Consider the following 16,355-nt stretch of genomic DNA (forward strand, 5'->3'; position numbering starts at 1 on the left):
AGTTAGTTAGTAAGTTAGTTTAATTGCAGGCTGTGATGTTCATGTGGGTTCATGCCCCCAAACCCAATTTTTGTATTAATCATTTGTAAACGTGTAAATATGAAATAAATAGCAAGATACCATTAGCAAACTCTTTGTTTATTCTCCCTTGATCAGTTATTTATTTTACTTTATTTCACGCCCTCTTGCAGAGGCACTTTGCCCCACCACTAGAGGCCCGCACTAGAGAACCACTAACTAAAATACTCTATTGTGTTTTATTGAAGATGGTTAACATTTGTTCTTTTATATCTCCATATCTGTAGATGCATTGTATCTTTAGCTAAATGTGACTATAAATCTTTTCAAGTGTGATTAGTGTGACGCGAGACATCGTTGAAAGGAGGCACGTGAAGGTTAAGCCTTAAATGTTATCCAGTTGTTGATGATTAAACAGATGCTTGTACACGCAGATTATCAAAGGTCCAAGGTTTAGAAAAATACTGAGCATATATATATGTGGGACAAAAGTAAAACAGCAGCCAGGAGTGTGTAGTCGAAATCTTGGCTGACAGTTTGGCTCTGTCATGATGGGAAGGTTCACAGCTGTAATAGTTGCCCTTCTGTTTTCATGCATCTCCAGCACGTCAGGTAAGTGCACTGTATGATATATATATATAACAACATCATCAAGAAATGTGCGGTCTCTGGTTTTCAATCATGATGTAGTGAGTAGTAAATTTGCAACAACAGTTCTCACAAAAAAGCCTATATATTTTAAATGATACAACTTTACTATAACAAAATAATGTAAAACTGATTAAAATATTTCGTGAATCCATCATAATGTTCGATAATGAGCCAAATCAGCTGAATCAACACTTTAATCCACATGTTAGAGTGGAATATTTTGCCTTTTCTTTCACACAAGACTCCACACCTGAGCTTCTGTCATTTATTTTGAACAGGACAAACATGTGAAAAGAACTGTGGGAAAAACTTGGACTCATGTTCATGCCACACTACATGCACATCTCTGGCGAACTGTTGCGCAGACTATAAAGAGTACTGCGTGGATATATCTCCATATTCTGGGTCTCTTTTCGGTGGCACAGATTTTATTATACTTGATGCAAGTTTCGAAACGGCTTCAGAGATTGAATGCAGGTAAGACATCTGTAGTTCTGTAGAGCTTATAAGTGAACATTTTATTCATGTAAAATAACCGAATCCAATGGACTTTCATGGACAACTGTGTTATTTATGTTAACATTAAAGAGTTTAAATACAGATCAGAACCCTGCTAATCATTCTTTTATTATGGCAGGTTCAATGGCAACATTAGTACGGTGGGATATGTGGATGACGGAGGGACAGGCCATTGTATTTCCCCGCTGTTATATGAAACAGGATGGATTCCTTTTGAGATTTCATCAGACAATGGCACTACATTCACTAGAGCCGGAACTTGGCTTTCAGGTATAATACCCGCTAGATACTCTTACGGGTGTTATTAGAACCCATCAGTTTCCATTTGATATGGAGATCACATTAACCATGATTTTTTGTGCTGTTGCAGTTCATACCGGTAAGCTAGATTCTAAGTTCAAGGCGATTCTGGACAACTCAACAAAATGGCAGTACTATGGCACACCTAATGTTGGAGGCACTCTTGAGATGACGTGGAATACCTCTTTAGTAAGAGCAGAAAAGGTCAATATAGAGCTTTGGGGATACAGGGAAACAGGTTGGTGAAATTCTCTACATACACTTTATAGCTCACATGAGTTTGTTGACTGGAGAAATACATGATTTTAACCACAGTGTTTCTCTGTAGGAGAGCCCTATACAGAGTACTGGCTGGGTGAATGGCATTATTTATACTCTCTTGCAAAGGATCATCCTAATAATGGCTCCTTCAGCTTTTTGCCCAAACCAGCAGAGAACAGCTTTTCATCTTCGGAGCTCGGCTCTGTGCGCGTCAGCTCCAGCAGCCATCCTGACGGCATGTGGTACGTGCAAACACTCTCTGTGGTATATAGGCGACTGTTTTAATGATTAAGGATTTTCATCGTCCAAAGATCAATATTTATTAGCATTTAGTGTTCCACTGTGTGGCGAATGGGGATAGGTTCCTTTCACCCTCCTTTTCTAAATGTAAAAAAGCCTCTAGTCTTTGGTGTGTGCTTTCTGATATTTCTAAAGTAATGAATACACATATTATGTTTGATTATACACAAAAGAAATTATACATGGATATAAATTTCACCTCTGCCAAAAGAATGCCCTAAATCCTACAAGTTGAAGCCTGAAAAATATTTAAGTCTAAAAATTTAATTTCTACATGTAATATCTCTTTTACAATTGAGGTGTACAAAAAGTTCTGTTGGTTATGCTCAGGAATGTCCAGGCAGCGTGGACCGAGGATCACGCTCTGGCGTGGCATCTGGAGGAGAATTTCAGGAAGGACTCAGCAGGCTGGGCCCTGGATAAATGTCTGGCATGGGACGAGCTGGAAAATCAGCTGCCCAACTTCCTCAGTGAGATCATAGACTGCCCCTGCACGCTGGCTCAAGCGAGAGCAGACACAGGCAGGTTTCATGTAAGTGAGAGGAGCAGAAAATAAAAACTTGGTTGCACACATTTGTAACAGCAATGCAAAAACTGTACTTTTTAAGTCCAACTGCTAAGGAAGAAGGGAACAACTACAGACAGTAAAAAGGAAGCACAATGGAGAACGCATGAGAACCTAACAGACAAAACAAAGAACACAGTCAAACTGAGGCTATAAATACACACGAGGTAACGAGCTAAGTGGAAACGGGAGGGAAACTAAACACAGCAAAACACAGTTAAGGTAAATAACAGGCAGGAAGTAAAACCAAAAACAATGCATGGGAAACAAAGTAAAACATGGGAATAAATAGAAACACTGAACACAAATGAACTGAACACTGGACAAAGAGATGAAGAGAGACACTGGAAAAAAAACCTCATGCATAGAAGCTGGAACTAAAAAAAGCCTAAAAAATATATTTGGGATTTAGGGGACTGAGAGATCATCAGCAGTTTAGATTTTTAATGCAGAAACTAAACGTGTGTAATTACTTCACATGTCTATGATGATTATCAGTAGCTGTTATCGTTTGTAAATGGTCATTGCTTATCAGTTTATGAAGGTCTCTCTTAATTATTTATGAGAACATGAAAGCTGAACATTTCAGATGTTATTGCCTCACAAATAAGGATGTTATAATATAATCAAAAATTTGTATGGTTTTATTGTTCATGGAAGAATTAAGCTTCTGGACTGGGTTACAACACCTCTACCCATCATCCACAGCACTTGCTATTTTCAAACGGGAAGCTGATCTCCTTACTTCAGGTTGCACAATAGAAAGTTATTCACAAACTGCAACATAACATCTCCATTTTTTCAACAATAAGCCAGACATGGGATATGTTTTCAAAGTTACAGTGAACACGTGATCACAGTGAATTGCACATTTGGCTGCCAGGTCACAGACATTTTATCTTTCTCCTCAGACTGACTATGGGTGTGATATAGAGAAAGGGAGTGTGTGCACCTACCATCCTGGGAGTGTTCACTGTGTGAGGGCTATACAAGCCAGGTGAGTCTTCTGGTTAGAGTGGTGCCCAGAGTTCAAGTATTTTAAACCCCACATATGCATTCGAATTAGGAAAATACGTAGCATATGTGCAGAATAAAGTTTTTTTTTCATTTTAAAGTATTTGTTTTAAGTTAAAACAAATCATATAACAAAATAGGGCTCATGTTTTCACTTGTTTATTTTTATATTTGGGCTGATAGTGAGCAGTAGTACACTTTGTACTTTCATTACCATATATCCACTTACTGTCAGGGCGCTGCAGTTAAACATCATGCATTACACCAGTTAAGTTTTGATGTAGGTACTAACCATAGCCCATAACCCATAATTATAACTAACTAGCTAAATGACTAACTATAGTCCTACTCAATAAATGCACAACAGTTGGGGTGACTGTGGCTCAGGGGGTTGGGAAGTGCATCTGTAACCGGAAGGTCGCTGGTTCGATCCCCGGGCTCTCTGTCCTGGTCATTGTGTCCTTGGCAAGACACTTTACCCTACCGCCTGGTTTTGGCCAAAGTGGCCGATGGCGCGATATGGCAGCCTCGCTTCTGTCAGTCTGCCCCAGGGCAGCTGTGGCTACAACCGTAGCTTGCCTCCACCAGTGTGTGAGAGTGAATTCAGAGTAATTCTTATTATGTTAATGAAACACACACATGTATATCATCCTCGCCAGATACAGTCAGTGTCATGCATTCCGAGAATATAATATTTTCTATTATATCCAGTCTAGACTATGTCTAGTCTTTGTGGCAAAATCTTTATTTATGATCACACGCACACCTCTGTTGTACAGTAGCTTATTTTTGAGGTTACTTTATTGATCAAACATTGCAAACAAACTCCTACTCACTGTCTAACTTGCACTTGGTTTGTTTGAGTTGAGTTTTTGATTTTTCAACGTTGGATCAGTTTGTGTCGCTCCTATGCTCCTGTCTCATTAATTAGATTAGTGCAAAGTTTATTTCTGTTGGTTACATTTTTAAGATTGCACCTAAAAATACACAAAACGTTTTGTGTTTTGGCCTAAAAAGTGGTCATCATACTGTATGTATTAGAGAAACATAGTCTTGCATTTGGATTTATAAATACATATTTAGAAAATTCTCAGAATTTCCTTTTTAGCTTATTATTTATTCACGCATGTAAAAAAATGCCAACACTCTAGAAAAAAAGTCAGATATGTTAAAAACAGTATCATGCAGTATTATGTTCTTGTTATAAGCTTGTGCTGCCCACTAGAATGACTGTGGAGTCTTGTTTAAATTGGTTTTTTTTGCCTTTGGCTTTAACAGATTTTACTGACACTGTTTGGGAAATTTGTCCACAGTCCCAAGTACGGAGCAGGACAGCAGTGCTGCTACGACAGCACCGGCGCTCAGGTCCTGACAGCAGACTCGATTGGGGGTAGTACTCCAGACCGAGCGCATGACTGGGGTTCACCTCCTTACAAGAAACCTCCTCGAATCCCTGGACAGTCTCACTGGATATACGATGTCCTCAGCTTCTATTACTGCTGCCTCTGGTCTGACAACTGCCATTACTACTTCAAACACCGGTCCTCCAGTGACTGCAGGCGTTACAAGTCCCCCCAGTCAGGTGAGTTAGCCCTGGTATTACAGCGTGTTTCACAAGATTCGTTTTTAGTGTCTTTATTTTTGTTGTGTGTTTAATGTCAGCTGTGGTCTTTGGAGACCCTCACTTCATAACATTTGACGGCACTAGCTACTCCTTCAACGGCAAAGGGGAATACACTTTGGTGATATCAGCGGAAAAGCAGCTGACAATCCAAGGCAGAACAGAGCCTGTGACGGGTGAGCCAGTGAACTTTAACACTACCACTGTGAACAATGCTCCACAAATGCTGTCACTGAAGAAGAAAACTATTACAGCAGTTTATTTACCTGATTATACCACTATTAGAAACAACCAACGCCACAAAGCTGTCATCTGTTGCTATGAGAGAAGCGTCCTCTGACATCATCGAGGTACGGCTGGTCAGTGGTAACAGTGACCTCGAAGTGCTGCTCAACCAGAAAACGCTCTCATTTACTGAGCAGACCTGGATGGACTTATACGGTGAGAAACTGATTTATCTTATTCCTCATGATGAAACAAACTGGTTTTATTTGGAACCCTTTTAAAAACTGTATTCACTCCAAACATTTTCTTTGGAAGTGAGTGTACTTGTGGGCTCTCGTACTCTTGTAACATTGTGTTTTCTATTGTGCAGCTGATTTTACTTTCAATATCAGTTTGCTAAAAACCCAGTTTTACGCTTTCTTCTGTAAAGATTTGAATTCACAGGTTTCACACGGCGAAATCAAAAAGTTCATACTTGTGTGGAGAAAAAACATCAGCTTCTGTGTCGAAGGCCTTGAGGCCTTGCGTGTACAGCTATGACACTGACTATTATTATGAAGGAGCATGAGGTCTAGAGCCTGACCAGGAGCATCTTCCTTATTATTTCAACATGTACAAGTTTGTGAACAGTGAAACTGCTCCCCATCAGTGCTGACCTCTTCTGCAACGTCTTGACATATGAAGGACAACAGCCAGCCCAAATGTCCTCCACTGTGAGGCAAGCCATTGTGGAGATCTGCAAATGTGCAGTGGCTCGCAGTGCATTGAAACAGCAACGCCAACACAATATTTGCTCAGTAGCTGTCCTTTAAAACTCATGTGACTCCTGTATGAATTTCATTTTGAACGGTTGGTGTTTGCATGGAGTGACTTAAATGTAAGAGGCTCAAGGCAACCACCTCGAAAGGGATAACAGCCATATACTTATATCAGGTGCTGTCTTATATGTTATATAAGTAAAGGCTGAGTACTTCTTCCAACACTGCAGAAATCTATAAAGCACTGTTTTAATGGCACAACCTGTCTTTTATTCTCTCGTAGGTGCATTTCTGTTTTCTCCTACGTCTACAAATGTGACTGTGATGTTTCCCTCTGGAGCCGGGGTGGAAGTCCGACAGAGAGAGGGAACCATGACAACCACTGTGCTCCTGCCAGAGGATTTTAAAGACGCCACTCTTGGACTTTTGGGAAAGATGAATGGTGATGCCAAAGATGACCTTGTTTTCAGCAATGGGAGTGTTGTGCAGAACTCCAGCAATCCAGAGGAGCTGTTCAGCTTTGGGGCCAGCTGTAAGAAATCGCTAAACCTTTACATCACTAATTTGTGGGAAAACTGCTATTGTTACTTAATTTTTCTGAAGGAAGGGTAACAGTTGGCAAATCTAAGATTTGAGGTGGTTGAAAGACAGAACAGCACTGGTACAGGGATAGAGTGGTTTTCATTGTCGCCTCACAGAATGGAGTCCTGTGCAGGGTTTCCTCTGGGTACTCCAGTTCCTCCCAAAGATATGCATGTTAACGGGTGAATCTGTCCAAGTTGCACCCATGCTCTCAGCCTGTGACAGCGAGACCTTTCCACTGTGATATCACAATAAACATAAACATAAAACCTGAACATATCTTCCAGGTCTGATAAGTGTGATCAGTGTCGAAGTGCTTTAAACTTGCCACAAGGGGGCAATAGCTGTGGTTACAACGATACTTCCTGCCCCTGTAGAAGAATGTGGAGATGCAGCTTACTGTCCTGACCGCTGTAAACACTTACCTGAGAAGTTTATTGACCCAGTCAGTTTTTGTTAGGCAGGAGTGTAGAGTGCAATGCTAGCTTTCATGAAAACAGCAGAAAGCTTGGTTAGCAAAGTGCATCGCACATAGACAGATACTGACAAAGTAATATAAAAATAAAACTCTGAAATTTCAATCAAGGAAACTGGAACACAGACTTCTTTAACCGTCGGTTAGTGCAGTCAACTAGACATCAACCCTAACGTTTATGTCATTATTTAAAAGAAATCACCCCTGTTGCTTTGATGGCAAAATTAGGCAAAAAGACTAACCTCAAGTGGTCATCCAAGGAACTGCAGTTTTGTGGTAGGTGGTGGTTGGTTTCATTTTTAATCCCCAAAAGATGTCACATGAATTAAATCCATCAGTTTTTTTGTGATAATGCTCTCTGTCAGGGGTTGTGTCTGCTTTAATACTTAGAGCATGTTTTTCTATGATATTTGTGGTGGGAAATGAAGGTAAAGCTCTGTTTTTGTCTTACAGGGGCAATAGCCAATGAGTCTGCCTTGTTTACCTATGATTCAGAATACTTGTTGGAAACATATTACCGTGCCCCCAGACATGACACCAGTTTTATTCCAGTGTTTTTGGTTCCTGAGAGTCCAGATGATCCACTCGCCAATCAGGCAGCAACGATATGCTCCGGAGGAGGCTCTCAATTCTGTAGGTATGAGTGAAAACTTTGATTAGCCTTCTATTATTATAATAACAAACTGAATGTAAGTGTAATGTTTTTATGAAGCATATCTGCTTCAGATATGTCAGTAAATGTTAAACGGTTAAATAAATGTGTGCTAATTTTGCACATAAAGTTTAATTCGGCTACTAACACACTGATGATGTCACACGTACAGTGCATCAATTATATTATCCTCCACTGGGTGTAAAAACTACACATTGACTGTCTGCCACACACAGGAATACATGAGAAATACTGAGTAGCGTTCTGGGAAATAATATGGTATATGGCACAACTTGTTAAAAGACATAAAATCTCATTTTCTGATCTTTGCTTATGTGCTGTAGGTATGACATCCTGGTAGGTCGTAGTCCAGGAATCGGAAATGCTACGAGAATGTCTTTCCAGAGTCATGTTTCTCTTGTAGAGGATCTAAAACCAGGTAAAAAGCTTTAAAAATTATCCAAAAGATATTCCATTGTTTATTATGTACCACTTGGTATGACATTGTCATACTTTGCAGTATTATCCTGTGGGTGGCTTTCACCACCTGATAACGGGAAAAAGGAGGGAACCACCTACTTACAAGGAGCTAAGGTGCGGCTTTCCTGCAATGAGGGCTACAATCTCAAAGGATCAGCAGTGCGACTATGCCAGGCCGACGGCCAGTGGTCTGGAGAGGAGACACGCTGCGTGGCTTCCAGTATGGACACATCATGACATCAATAAATGATGAAATCAATAAATAGCAAGATTTTGATCTTCAGAAATCAACAGATGATTGGTGACAAATGTGTCCGTCTTTGAGCAGGAGTGTGAAATGCACAAAAATATCATCAAATGACTTTCATACAAGCGTGTCAAATTGTAAAAACAAAGATTTAGCACGAGGATGGATCTGATCAATCATATTACATGCCTAATTTTAAAAATTGCGTCACTGGAAAAATACCTCAGAAGAAGTAGCAGCACTCTTACCTTTTTTTTTTTTTTTTTTTTAACCACGGGCCTCCTTTTCATTACTTATTTACTTATTTAGTAGTTACAAACATGCAGTGCAAAGAGATGTTAAGAGACGTGCATCTTCTTACTTCTTCAACTGTAATATATTGCCGGTATTTCTTGTTTGGATTTGTACTATAAACCTTGCGAATAAGCAAAAAAAAAGCTCAGCTTCAGCGCTCACACTTGCCCTGTAACTTCCCAAGGAAATATTGAAGGCTTTTAATTGTTACTCATAGGATTAGACATTCAAGATGTGCATTTATCAGCACCCAGTTCAATCAGATAATATGCAGGCAATGACCTAAATTTGATGAAAAACAGAAGTCTTCACAGAAAAGGCCGACTCAAAGAATGGGAAAGATTGTGCATGCATCCCGCTCTCAAAGGAATGAGGACTAAACCGAAAACCTAAATTAACAGCCCAGTTTTTTGCATAGAAAAAGTAAAAGCATCACATCACGATCCTCTTAGAGATACCAGTTTGAATTTTTCTGGTCACAAAAATTAAATATCTGGAATTGATTTTCCACCATATCAGCCATCAAAGGGGAGGGTGATTCTCCTCATCTGTACAGCAGCAGATAGAATTTTTTTTAGAAGAAAAATAAAAGCTGAGGACGAGCAATAACTCTAGTAACAAAAGAGATTTCACTGAACTCATATAATGCCTGTCAGGAGATTATTTTCTAACCTACAAACTTTCAAGGGCCAAAGGTTTACCAAAGCCATTAGGATTTATTGTCAGGCTGTAGATCTTTCTATTGATAATGACGCATTTGGCCTGCTGATGTTCTTACATGAAAGGTCAGGGTACAGTCAGGATTTCTCATCTGTGACCTGCAAATGTCTGTAATAGCAATTTACAGAATAGTTGCTGAGATGCTTTTGTCTGAACAAAAAAGTAAAAACAACAACAATACAAAAAAGCAAAGTAGAAAAGTGAAGGAAATTTTGGCCAGTCTAGTGTTCAAGATCATCCTTTCATGCACCGTTGCATCATTTTCAGTGCCGTTGCTATTTTTAGATCTTTCCAAGAAGTCTCGTTGCACTTGATGTGTGCTGGAGAGGACAAAAAACAAACACACAAATATACAAAATCTGTACTGTGGACATGATACCCTCGTATAAGACTTGCACCCTTTTTTTAAAAAACATATAAAGATCATGTTTTCTACTTTGTTTTTCAGCTAAATCAAACTCTGAATCATGTGGTTCCTGTTTGATTCTTACACACTTAACAATCAAGTCCCATTTTTTCCCCATTTGTCCTGGATAACTTGACTCAGTGGGAAAAGAGTCTCATTTAAATCTGTGCCTTCAGGTAATACCACAGGGATTGTGGCTGGTTCAGTCATCGGAGCGCTGACGCTAATTGTGATCATAACAGTAATCGTGCTCCACTCCAGAAAACGTAAAAGGTACAGTAAGATATTACTTAATCTTATTAGTGGATGAATAAAGTGATGATATGCACTCATTTTATCAGGATTATGTTATAGTACCTGTTGCTGAGTGAAAGTTGAGTTAACTTTTATTTTGTATCCCTTTCAATTTCAGAAAAGATGAACACTCAGCAGAAACGGAGAGTCATTAGAGCTTAGGGGAGAATCCACAATGACACAGCTATAAATGTAGATGAAACATTAATCTAGCTAAACAGGTAATGGGTAAAACATTAATCTAGAAATGGAAGAGGCTATGTCTATTTATTAACAATGTCCAAGACCAAGTCGACTGCATGTGAACTGTTAATACTATAACTGCTAGCTTCTATATACTTCCAGCCTCCTGTCTACACTAATAAGTTGACTGCTGTTGTCGTGATTCTGACTCCCAGGTATTTCAGGCAGAGCTGGACACACCAGGCTCCTGTGCTGGCTAAGTTAAATTATGGTAAACAAAAGAAAACGTTTGATGTGTTAAACAAGTGTCTGCCCCCATATTTAAGGCTTGATTAGCAGCACGTAGTTGTGTAACACTATTTTTAAGCACTCCCAATAAGATAACTTCTCTTCATAGTCGCTGAGTTGCTTTTGTTGGGTTTGTTTAAACAGTATTTGAAGCAGGGCTGGATGGAGTTATGTGTGTCCCCCTTATAGATGTCAGGTCTCTCCTACTGCCATTGCAAACTTTGGACAATTTAAAGTTTGTCAGTCCTCGGGCGACCAACTCGTTGGACTCGGGGCTCCAACAGTTGCTTTGTCTGTTGATTAGCTGCTCCTGTGGGAACAGGTTCCTCTGCACAGTTAGTATCTACATACAGTGCAACACATTTAACCTCCGTTTGTGTTGAAAAGTCAAACTGTGTTGCATTTCTTTTGGGTTTTGTATTGTTTTAATGTCATTCAGTCATTCAGTAAAATACAGCACCCAGTTTATTAGATAAACTGATGAACTCCAGCAAACTGCTCCTTGCCACTGCCTAAACACTCCTCTTATGTCAAAAACTAATATAAATATTTGAACTATTGTGTATGTAGAGAAGAAAACGCTGCACTTTCTTGGTTGTGTATTTCTTAAATGTTAATAAATTCTCTTATACAGTTGGCTGTTTTTAAACTGTATTAAAATATAATATGAGAAGGTGAATCTTATTCTTGAATCAAACTAACCACAGTTTTTTGGCACACACATATGACTCAGACCCAACATCACATTGTTACTATGAGTTTCTGAGCCTTTTGCAGTGCTGTACATTTACACTGGTATGGTGAAAACAATATTATAACATGTTAAGAGCAACTAAATCCAAGACGTGGCATCTTACAGCTCAGGTGTATGCCTAAGAATGATTATATTTAGTCCTGATTGTTTTAGTCATACCTATATATGAGTACTAATAATAACTTTCTGTATTTATTCTCAGATGATCCATAAATGTAATGTCAACTTTCCAGTCCTTAAAATACACTTTAACTGCCCTTTGGGGATAATTTGACTTCTTGCTCTTAAAAGATTTCAGATATTTCCTCATTAATAAATTCATTAGTAAAGTTCCACCTCAGATGCCTGGTTGATTTATGAATCTCAAGCTCGGTTCATTATTTGTTCAGCATATCACCCTTGTTGCCCAGATTCATCTGTGCATGTGAAATTCCTCACAACCACTCCACTGCGTCAGTCTCTCAGTCTGTCGCTTTGTCCTGGCTGTAAACACGTCTTTAGTTTGTGGTAAACAACAGTTTGTCTCACACGTTTATCGCGTTATTGTTCTCGATTTGATCTCATCTTTTCAAGTCAATCTTGGGTTCAGAAAGTGAACGTAACACTGTTGTTTACTGTGTTACTCTGAATGTACGTGCTGTTCCCTCACGCAACCCAAGGCTGTAGTTTCTTTGGACAAAGAGCACCAGTATGTGACAAGACTGCAGAGGCCTCTGCTGAATAACCTTGCTTCCAGAGTCATTCACCAACAACTTGCCACAGACACTCCAGAGATATAAATACAAATGATTAGCATTATCCCCTCCATGTCCCGGGCAACCGAGGAGTAACTCCCAGCTCATCTCATAAATCATTCTCATCCTTTGGATCACTCTTACTGCCACGCAAGTGTTAAAATGACCCACCCGGGTATTTAAAGTGTGAGACTGGACCATGCAGATGCCAAAGAACGCCTTTCCTTGGACCTCCTGCGCACTTTCTGTTAGGCAATAAAAATACAGCTGCTCTGTTGTTTGGATCTTGGTGATCAGACGAGACTTGTTTGTCACAGTGGAGTGAAACTCTTTGCAGACCGGTTCCTTCATATTGATCTGATTTTCTAGGATATGGGTGAAGAAAATAAAATATTATCCCGTCCAATTTTCCGCCGAGATGTGGAATGGGATCCTTTTCCAAACTGGACACAGCCGAGCCGTATCTTTGCTCAGGATTTTGGTCTTCCACCCTTCCTGGAGCCCGGTGATCTGGACTGGCTAGACTGGGCGAAGAAGAGACTGGCATCTTTCTCATGGCCAGGGTACACACAAAGTCCCCTTCTCCCCCCATTTATTGGTATGCGACCCACAGACCAGAAGGGATTGAGACAACTGACAAGTGGAGTATCAGAGATCCAAACAGGGCCAAACAGCTGGAAGATTAATCTGGATGTTAATCACTTCTCACCTGAAGAGATCACAATCACAACCAAAGAGGGCTATTTACAAATATCAGGTAGTGTCAGTTTTTTTGATCATAAGATAGATTTATGATGAAATACGTGATGAAAAGTGTAAAAAACACTTTTGTTTGCTTCTTTTTCATTTCAAGGAACCCACGAAGAAAGACAGGATGAGCATGGACTGGTTTCAAGGTGCTTCACTCGTAAATACAAGTAGGTTGTCAGAGAACACTGTGAGTCATTTCTATTTATCTTTTCTTGGAAATTGGGAAATAGCTATAGTGATTTACTAATCAATCAATCAAGCCTTTATTTTTCACATGCAATGTTACACATACATGTTACCTGCAGTGAAAATTTGACCCCTTCCGACCATAAATGCATTACATCACATTGGGAAGACAGATCGGAAACAGGTAGGATGGTAAGAAAAACAATGAAATACAATACATGAGGGGAGACAAGGAGAAAAAGAACTCCTCTCAGACTGAGCTCCTACAGGAGAGCAGTTTGAGAACAGAAAAAAAACCCACACCTCAGCACAGAGAAGCACATGAAACTTCATATCTTCACACCATAAAAACACGTGCGTATCGGGTATGGAGTTTGCCGATGTGGACAACAGCCCCATTAAAACATACATGCAAACATTAAGTATATAAGAGTTTTCCGTTCAGAGTTTTTATCATTCGAATGAGCTTGAAAGTCAATATTTAGTATGACTACCTTTATCTGTCTACACAGTTTGAAGCTTTCTGAGAATTTCTATAAGCAGTTTTAAGGAACAGTTCTCCAGGCTTCTTGAAGGACATTCAAAGCTCTTCTTTGGATGTTGGCTGCCTTTTGTTCTCTTCTCTGTTAACATGAGTCCACACTGCTTCAATAACATTTAGGTCCGGGCTCTGGTGAACACGCAAATCAACAGAAGGATCAGTTGCACCCGTTAGGTCCTACGTTTCGTCTCTGCTGGATTTTCCCCCTGTTTCTTAAGGACATCATTTTCAGATACCGGTCTTCTGCTTTAGACGGTGTTTTATGCTTGCCACTTCTTCTTTTGTCCTCCAGTTTTTCAATTTCCTCAACTTTTTTAAGGACACACTGCACACTAGGCTGAGATGTACCAGCTTAACAAAGGAAAAACTTTGAAAGACCTTCAGAAACTATTGGATGGCTATTGCTCAAGATCACTTTCAGAAATTATAAGAAAATCTGATTCCTTGGAAGGAAACTATAAAGAAATGAGGGGTGGCACAATACTTTTAAACAGTATGTATAGCTTACAGAAGGTGAGGATATCAACACATACACAGATGATTCTGCAGCAATAATAGAGTTTGTATATATATATATATAGGTTGTAATCTATTTAATTAGTCTCTCAAAATGTGTTAAACATATATATGTTACAAATACACTGTTCTGTTAGTTGCTTACCAACTTTCTTTTCATTTCATTAAGGTTGCCACAGGGGGTTGACTTGCAGCAGATCAGTTCATCCCTGTCTGCAGATGGAGTCCTGTCTGTAGAGGCCCCTGTGCCAGGGACCTCAAGCAGCATCCCAGGCAATGAGATTGTCATACCAGTTCAGATCAGACAGAAGCAGGATGAACAAAAGGATGAACCAGTGAGCAGAGCTTGATGTAGCTCAGGTTATGTGTAGCAACCTTTGCAGCACTGACCTAAAGAGAAAATGTAATTGTTCTAGCATTGCAAATTTACTAACCAGGCTGGTTTATTTCCACTAGAGAACATTTCATACTGTTCAACATAATAATGTGACACTTCATATGTTTTCAGATCAAGATTAGATTTATGAGTTTGACCTGAAACTTGATATGATGGTTTCTTGACGAAGCAGCATTATAAAGCTGTCCTGATATCACATAATCCCTAACAAATGAAAATAACAAACAAACATCATCCTCTGTTCATAAATGCATTCTTACTTTGGCAGATTGCAGGATTAAGAGAATTCAGTTTAATCTGTAGTAGCTGTGCTTCTTAAGGTATGCAGAAAATTCTTGTCAAACAGTCCACAAGAGGGCATTGAAGTTCTACTTAGAGTCACATTAGGGAATTTATTTCCTCCTCATGCTCCTCAACAGCTCTTCTCTAAGACCACCTATTCAGGGTACGCCTTCCAGGTTAGAAGCTTGTTGCACAGTATTCGTTTTTAAAAAGATTTATAATACATACATAAAACAACGAGCAAAAGCTACAAATAAAAAAATAAAATAAAGCTATTCATCAACACTAAATGGAAAAAGTGATGTGTAATGTTGCTTTTCTTCTCCAGTCCATTTAAGATAGGGCCATGCCAACTTAGGGTGAGTCAGGCTCTTCCCAAACGTAGCCAAGATTTGTCTGCTATGGGACTCTTACGGCAATGTGATGGCTCGCTGTGTGCAATTTGTGAGGCAATCTGTAGGGACATCCCCTAGCTCATACTGTGGGAGGACAGACTTACTTCTCTTTAATGGTCTACAGACCAAAAGGTTCATAGGAGACGAGCAGTGTTGCTCATAGACTCCATTTAAAATTCTCCATCAGTTCACAGCCTTCAGAGCTCGGCAATAATAGATCCCGACAACACGTGTGGTCATTGTCATGTTCTTGGTGATGTTGAGCTTGCTACAATAAATATTTCTGCACACATTTGGGTGTGACTTTTTTTTCCTGAATAAGAGTGGCAGTTTCATCTTGACTTGAAAGTGTCTAAAAAAGTCTGTCCCCATGCTGAAGTCAAGGGTGACATCTACTGTTGAAACAGAATACTACATGACAAATGTTTGGGGTGAAAAAACAGAAGGCACAGTGAAAGTACGAGATTTTGACATTTTTGTGAGCGTCATTTGATCAGTAGAAAGCGGCAAATCAAGTGTCACAAAGAAACAGATGAATGGCAGTCAGCATGCTTTTTCTGAAATAGAAAATACTGTTAATTATATGTACTTAAGATACAAATTGTGAAAAGAACTGTACATTTGCAAAGTCCTTTACTAGCATTTACTACCAATGTGTAAAGCCAGTTCAAAACTAGAGAAAGTCAAGATTTAAAAAATAAAATTGAAATCGGCTGCCACTCATATTTGTTTTTACCATTTTTTAAAATACTTGAGTTTGGTTTCTGGCATGATTGTCTGTTAACTCCATCATGAGCATTATTGGAGGGAAGGGTAGATCCTGGGATTTACCCAGTGTTAATGCTAACATGTAGCTAATTTGGTAACAAAGTGCATGCGTAATTCAAATATTAAATATGATGCTAACTTTAGAAAAAACAAGCTAAAAACAGTTGAAACAAATCAGC

The 16,355-nt window shown here is 39.3% G+C and overlaps 2 protein-coding genes across 2 annotated transcripts; both read left to right on the forward strand.

Annotated features, from left to right (window-relative positions):
- The first annotated feature begins 488 nt into the window (after positions 1-488).
- On the forward strand, positions 489-11,940 carry LOC146570837 (sushi domain-containing protein 2-like). The gene is made up of 16 exons (XM_085279554.1): positions 489-630; positions 948-1,146; positions 1,307-1,458; positions 1,559-1,726; positions 1,817-1,991; positions 2,380-2,581; positions 3,526-3,611; positions 4,942-5,210; positions 5,291-5,425; positions 5,535-5,690; positions 6,516-6,764; positions 7,743-7,926; positions 8,286-8,380; positions 8,462-8,641; positions 10,265-10,361; positions 10,501-11,940. The coding sequence occupies exons 1-16, from the start codon at positions 567-569 to the stop codon at positions 10,535-10,537; spliced, it is 2,448 nt and encodes an 815-aa protein (XP_085135680.1). The 5' UTR covers positions 489-566; the 3' UTR covers positions 10,538-11,940.
- Positions 11,941-12,292: 352 nt separating this feature from the next.
- LOC146570838 (heat shock protein beta-1-like) lies at positions 12,293-15,700 on the forward strand. The gene is made up of 3 exons (XM_085279556.1): positions 12,293-13,098; positions 13,195-13,258; positions 14,504-15,700. The coding sequence occupies exons 1-3, from the start codon at positions 12,714-12,716 to the stop codon at positions 14,682-14,684; spliced, it is 630 nt and encodes a 209-aa protein (XP_085135682.1). The 5' UTR covers positions 12,293-12,713; the 3' UTR covers positions 14,685-15,700.
- Positions 15,701-16,355: the final 655 nt, after the last annotated feature.

This window comes from Mchenga conophoros, linkage group LG7 (assembly GCF_057382185.1).
Source record: "Mchenga conophoros isolate Kocher_MC1m ecotype Shallow Benthic linkage group LG7, M_conophoros_male_GT1.1, whole genome shotgun sequence".
Lineage (NCBI taxonomy): Eukaryota > Metazoa > Chordata > Actinopteri > Cichliformes > Cichlidae > Mchenga > Mchenga conophoros.

Bases quoted from the DNA above. Each gene is read 5' to 3' on its own strand.
- LOC146570837 (XM_085279554.1), top strand. From the start codon at position 567: ATGATGGGAAGGTTCACAGCTGTAATAGTTGCCCTTCTGTTTTCATGC. The intron at 3,612-4,941 runs GTGAGTCTTCTG...ATTTGTCCACAG, and splicing joins GTGAGGGCTATACAAGCCAG to TCCCAAGTACGGAGCAGGAC. The intron at 10,362-10,500 runs GTACAGTAAGAT...TTTCAATTTCAG, and splicing joins CACTCCAGAAAACGTAAAAG to AAAAGATGAACACTCAGCAG.
- LOC146570838 (XM_085279556.1), top strand. From the start codon at position 12,714: ATGGGTGAAGAAAATAAAATATTATCCCGTCCAATTTTCCGCCGAGAT. The intron at 13,099-13,194 runs GTAGTGTCAGTT...TTTCATTTCAAG, and splicing joins GGGCTATTTACAAATATCAG to GAACCCACGAAGAAAGACAG. The intron at 13,259-14,503 runs GTAGGTTGTCAG...CATTTCATTAAG, and splicing joins TGCTTCACTCGTAAATACAA to GTTGCCACAGGGGGTTGACT.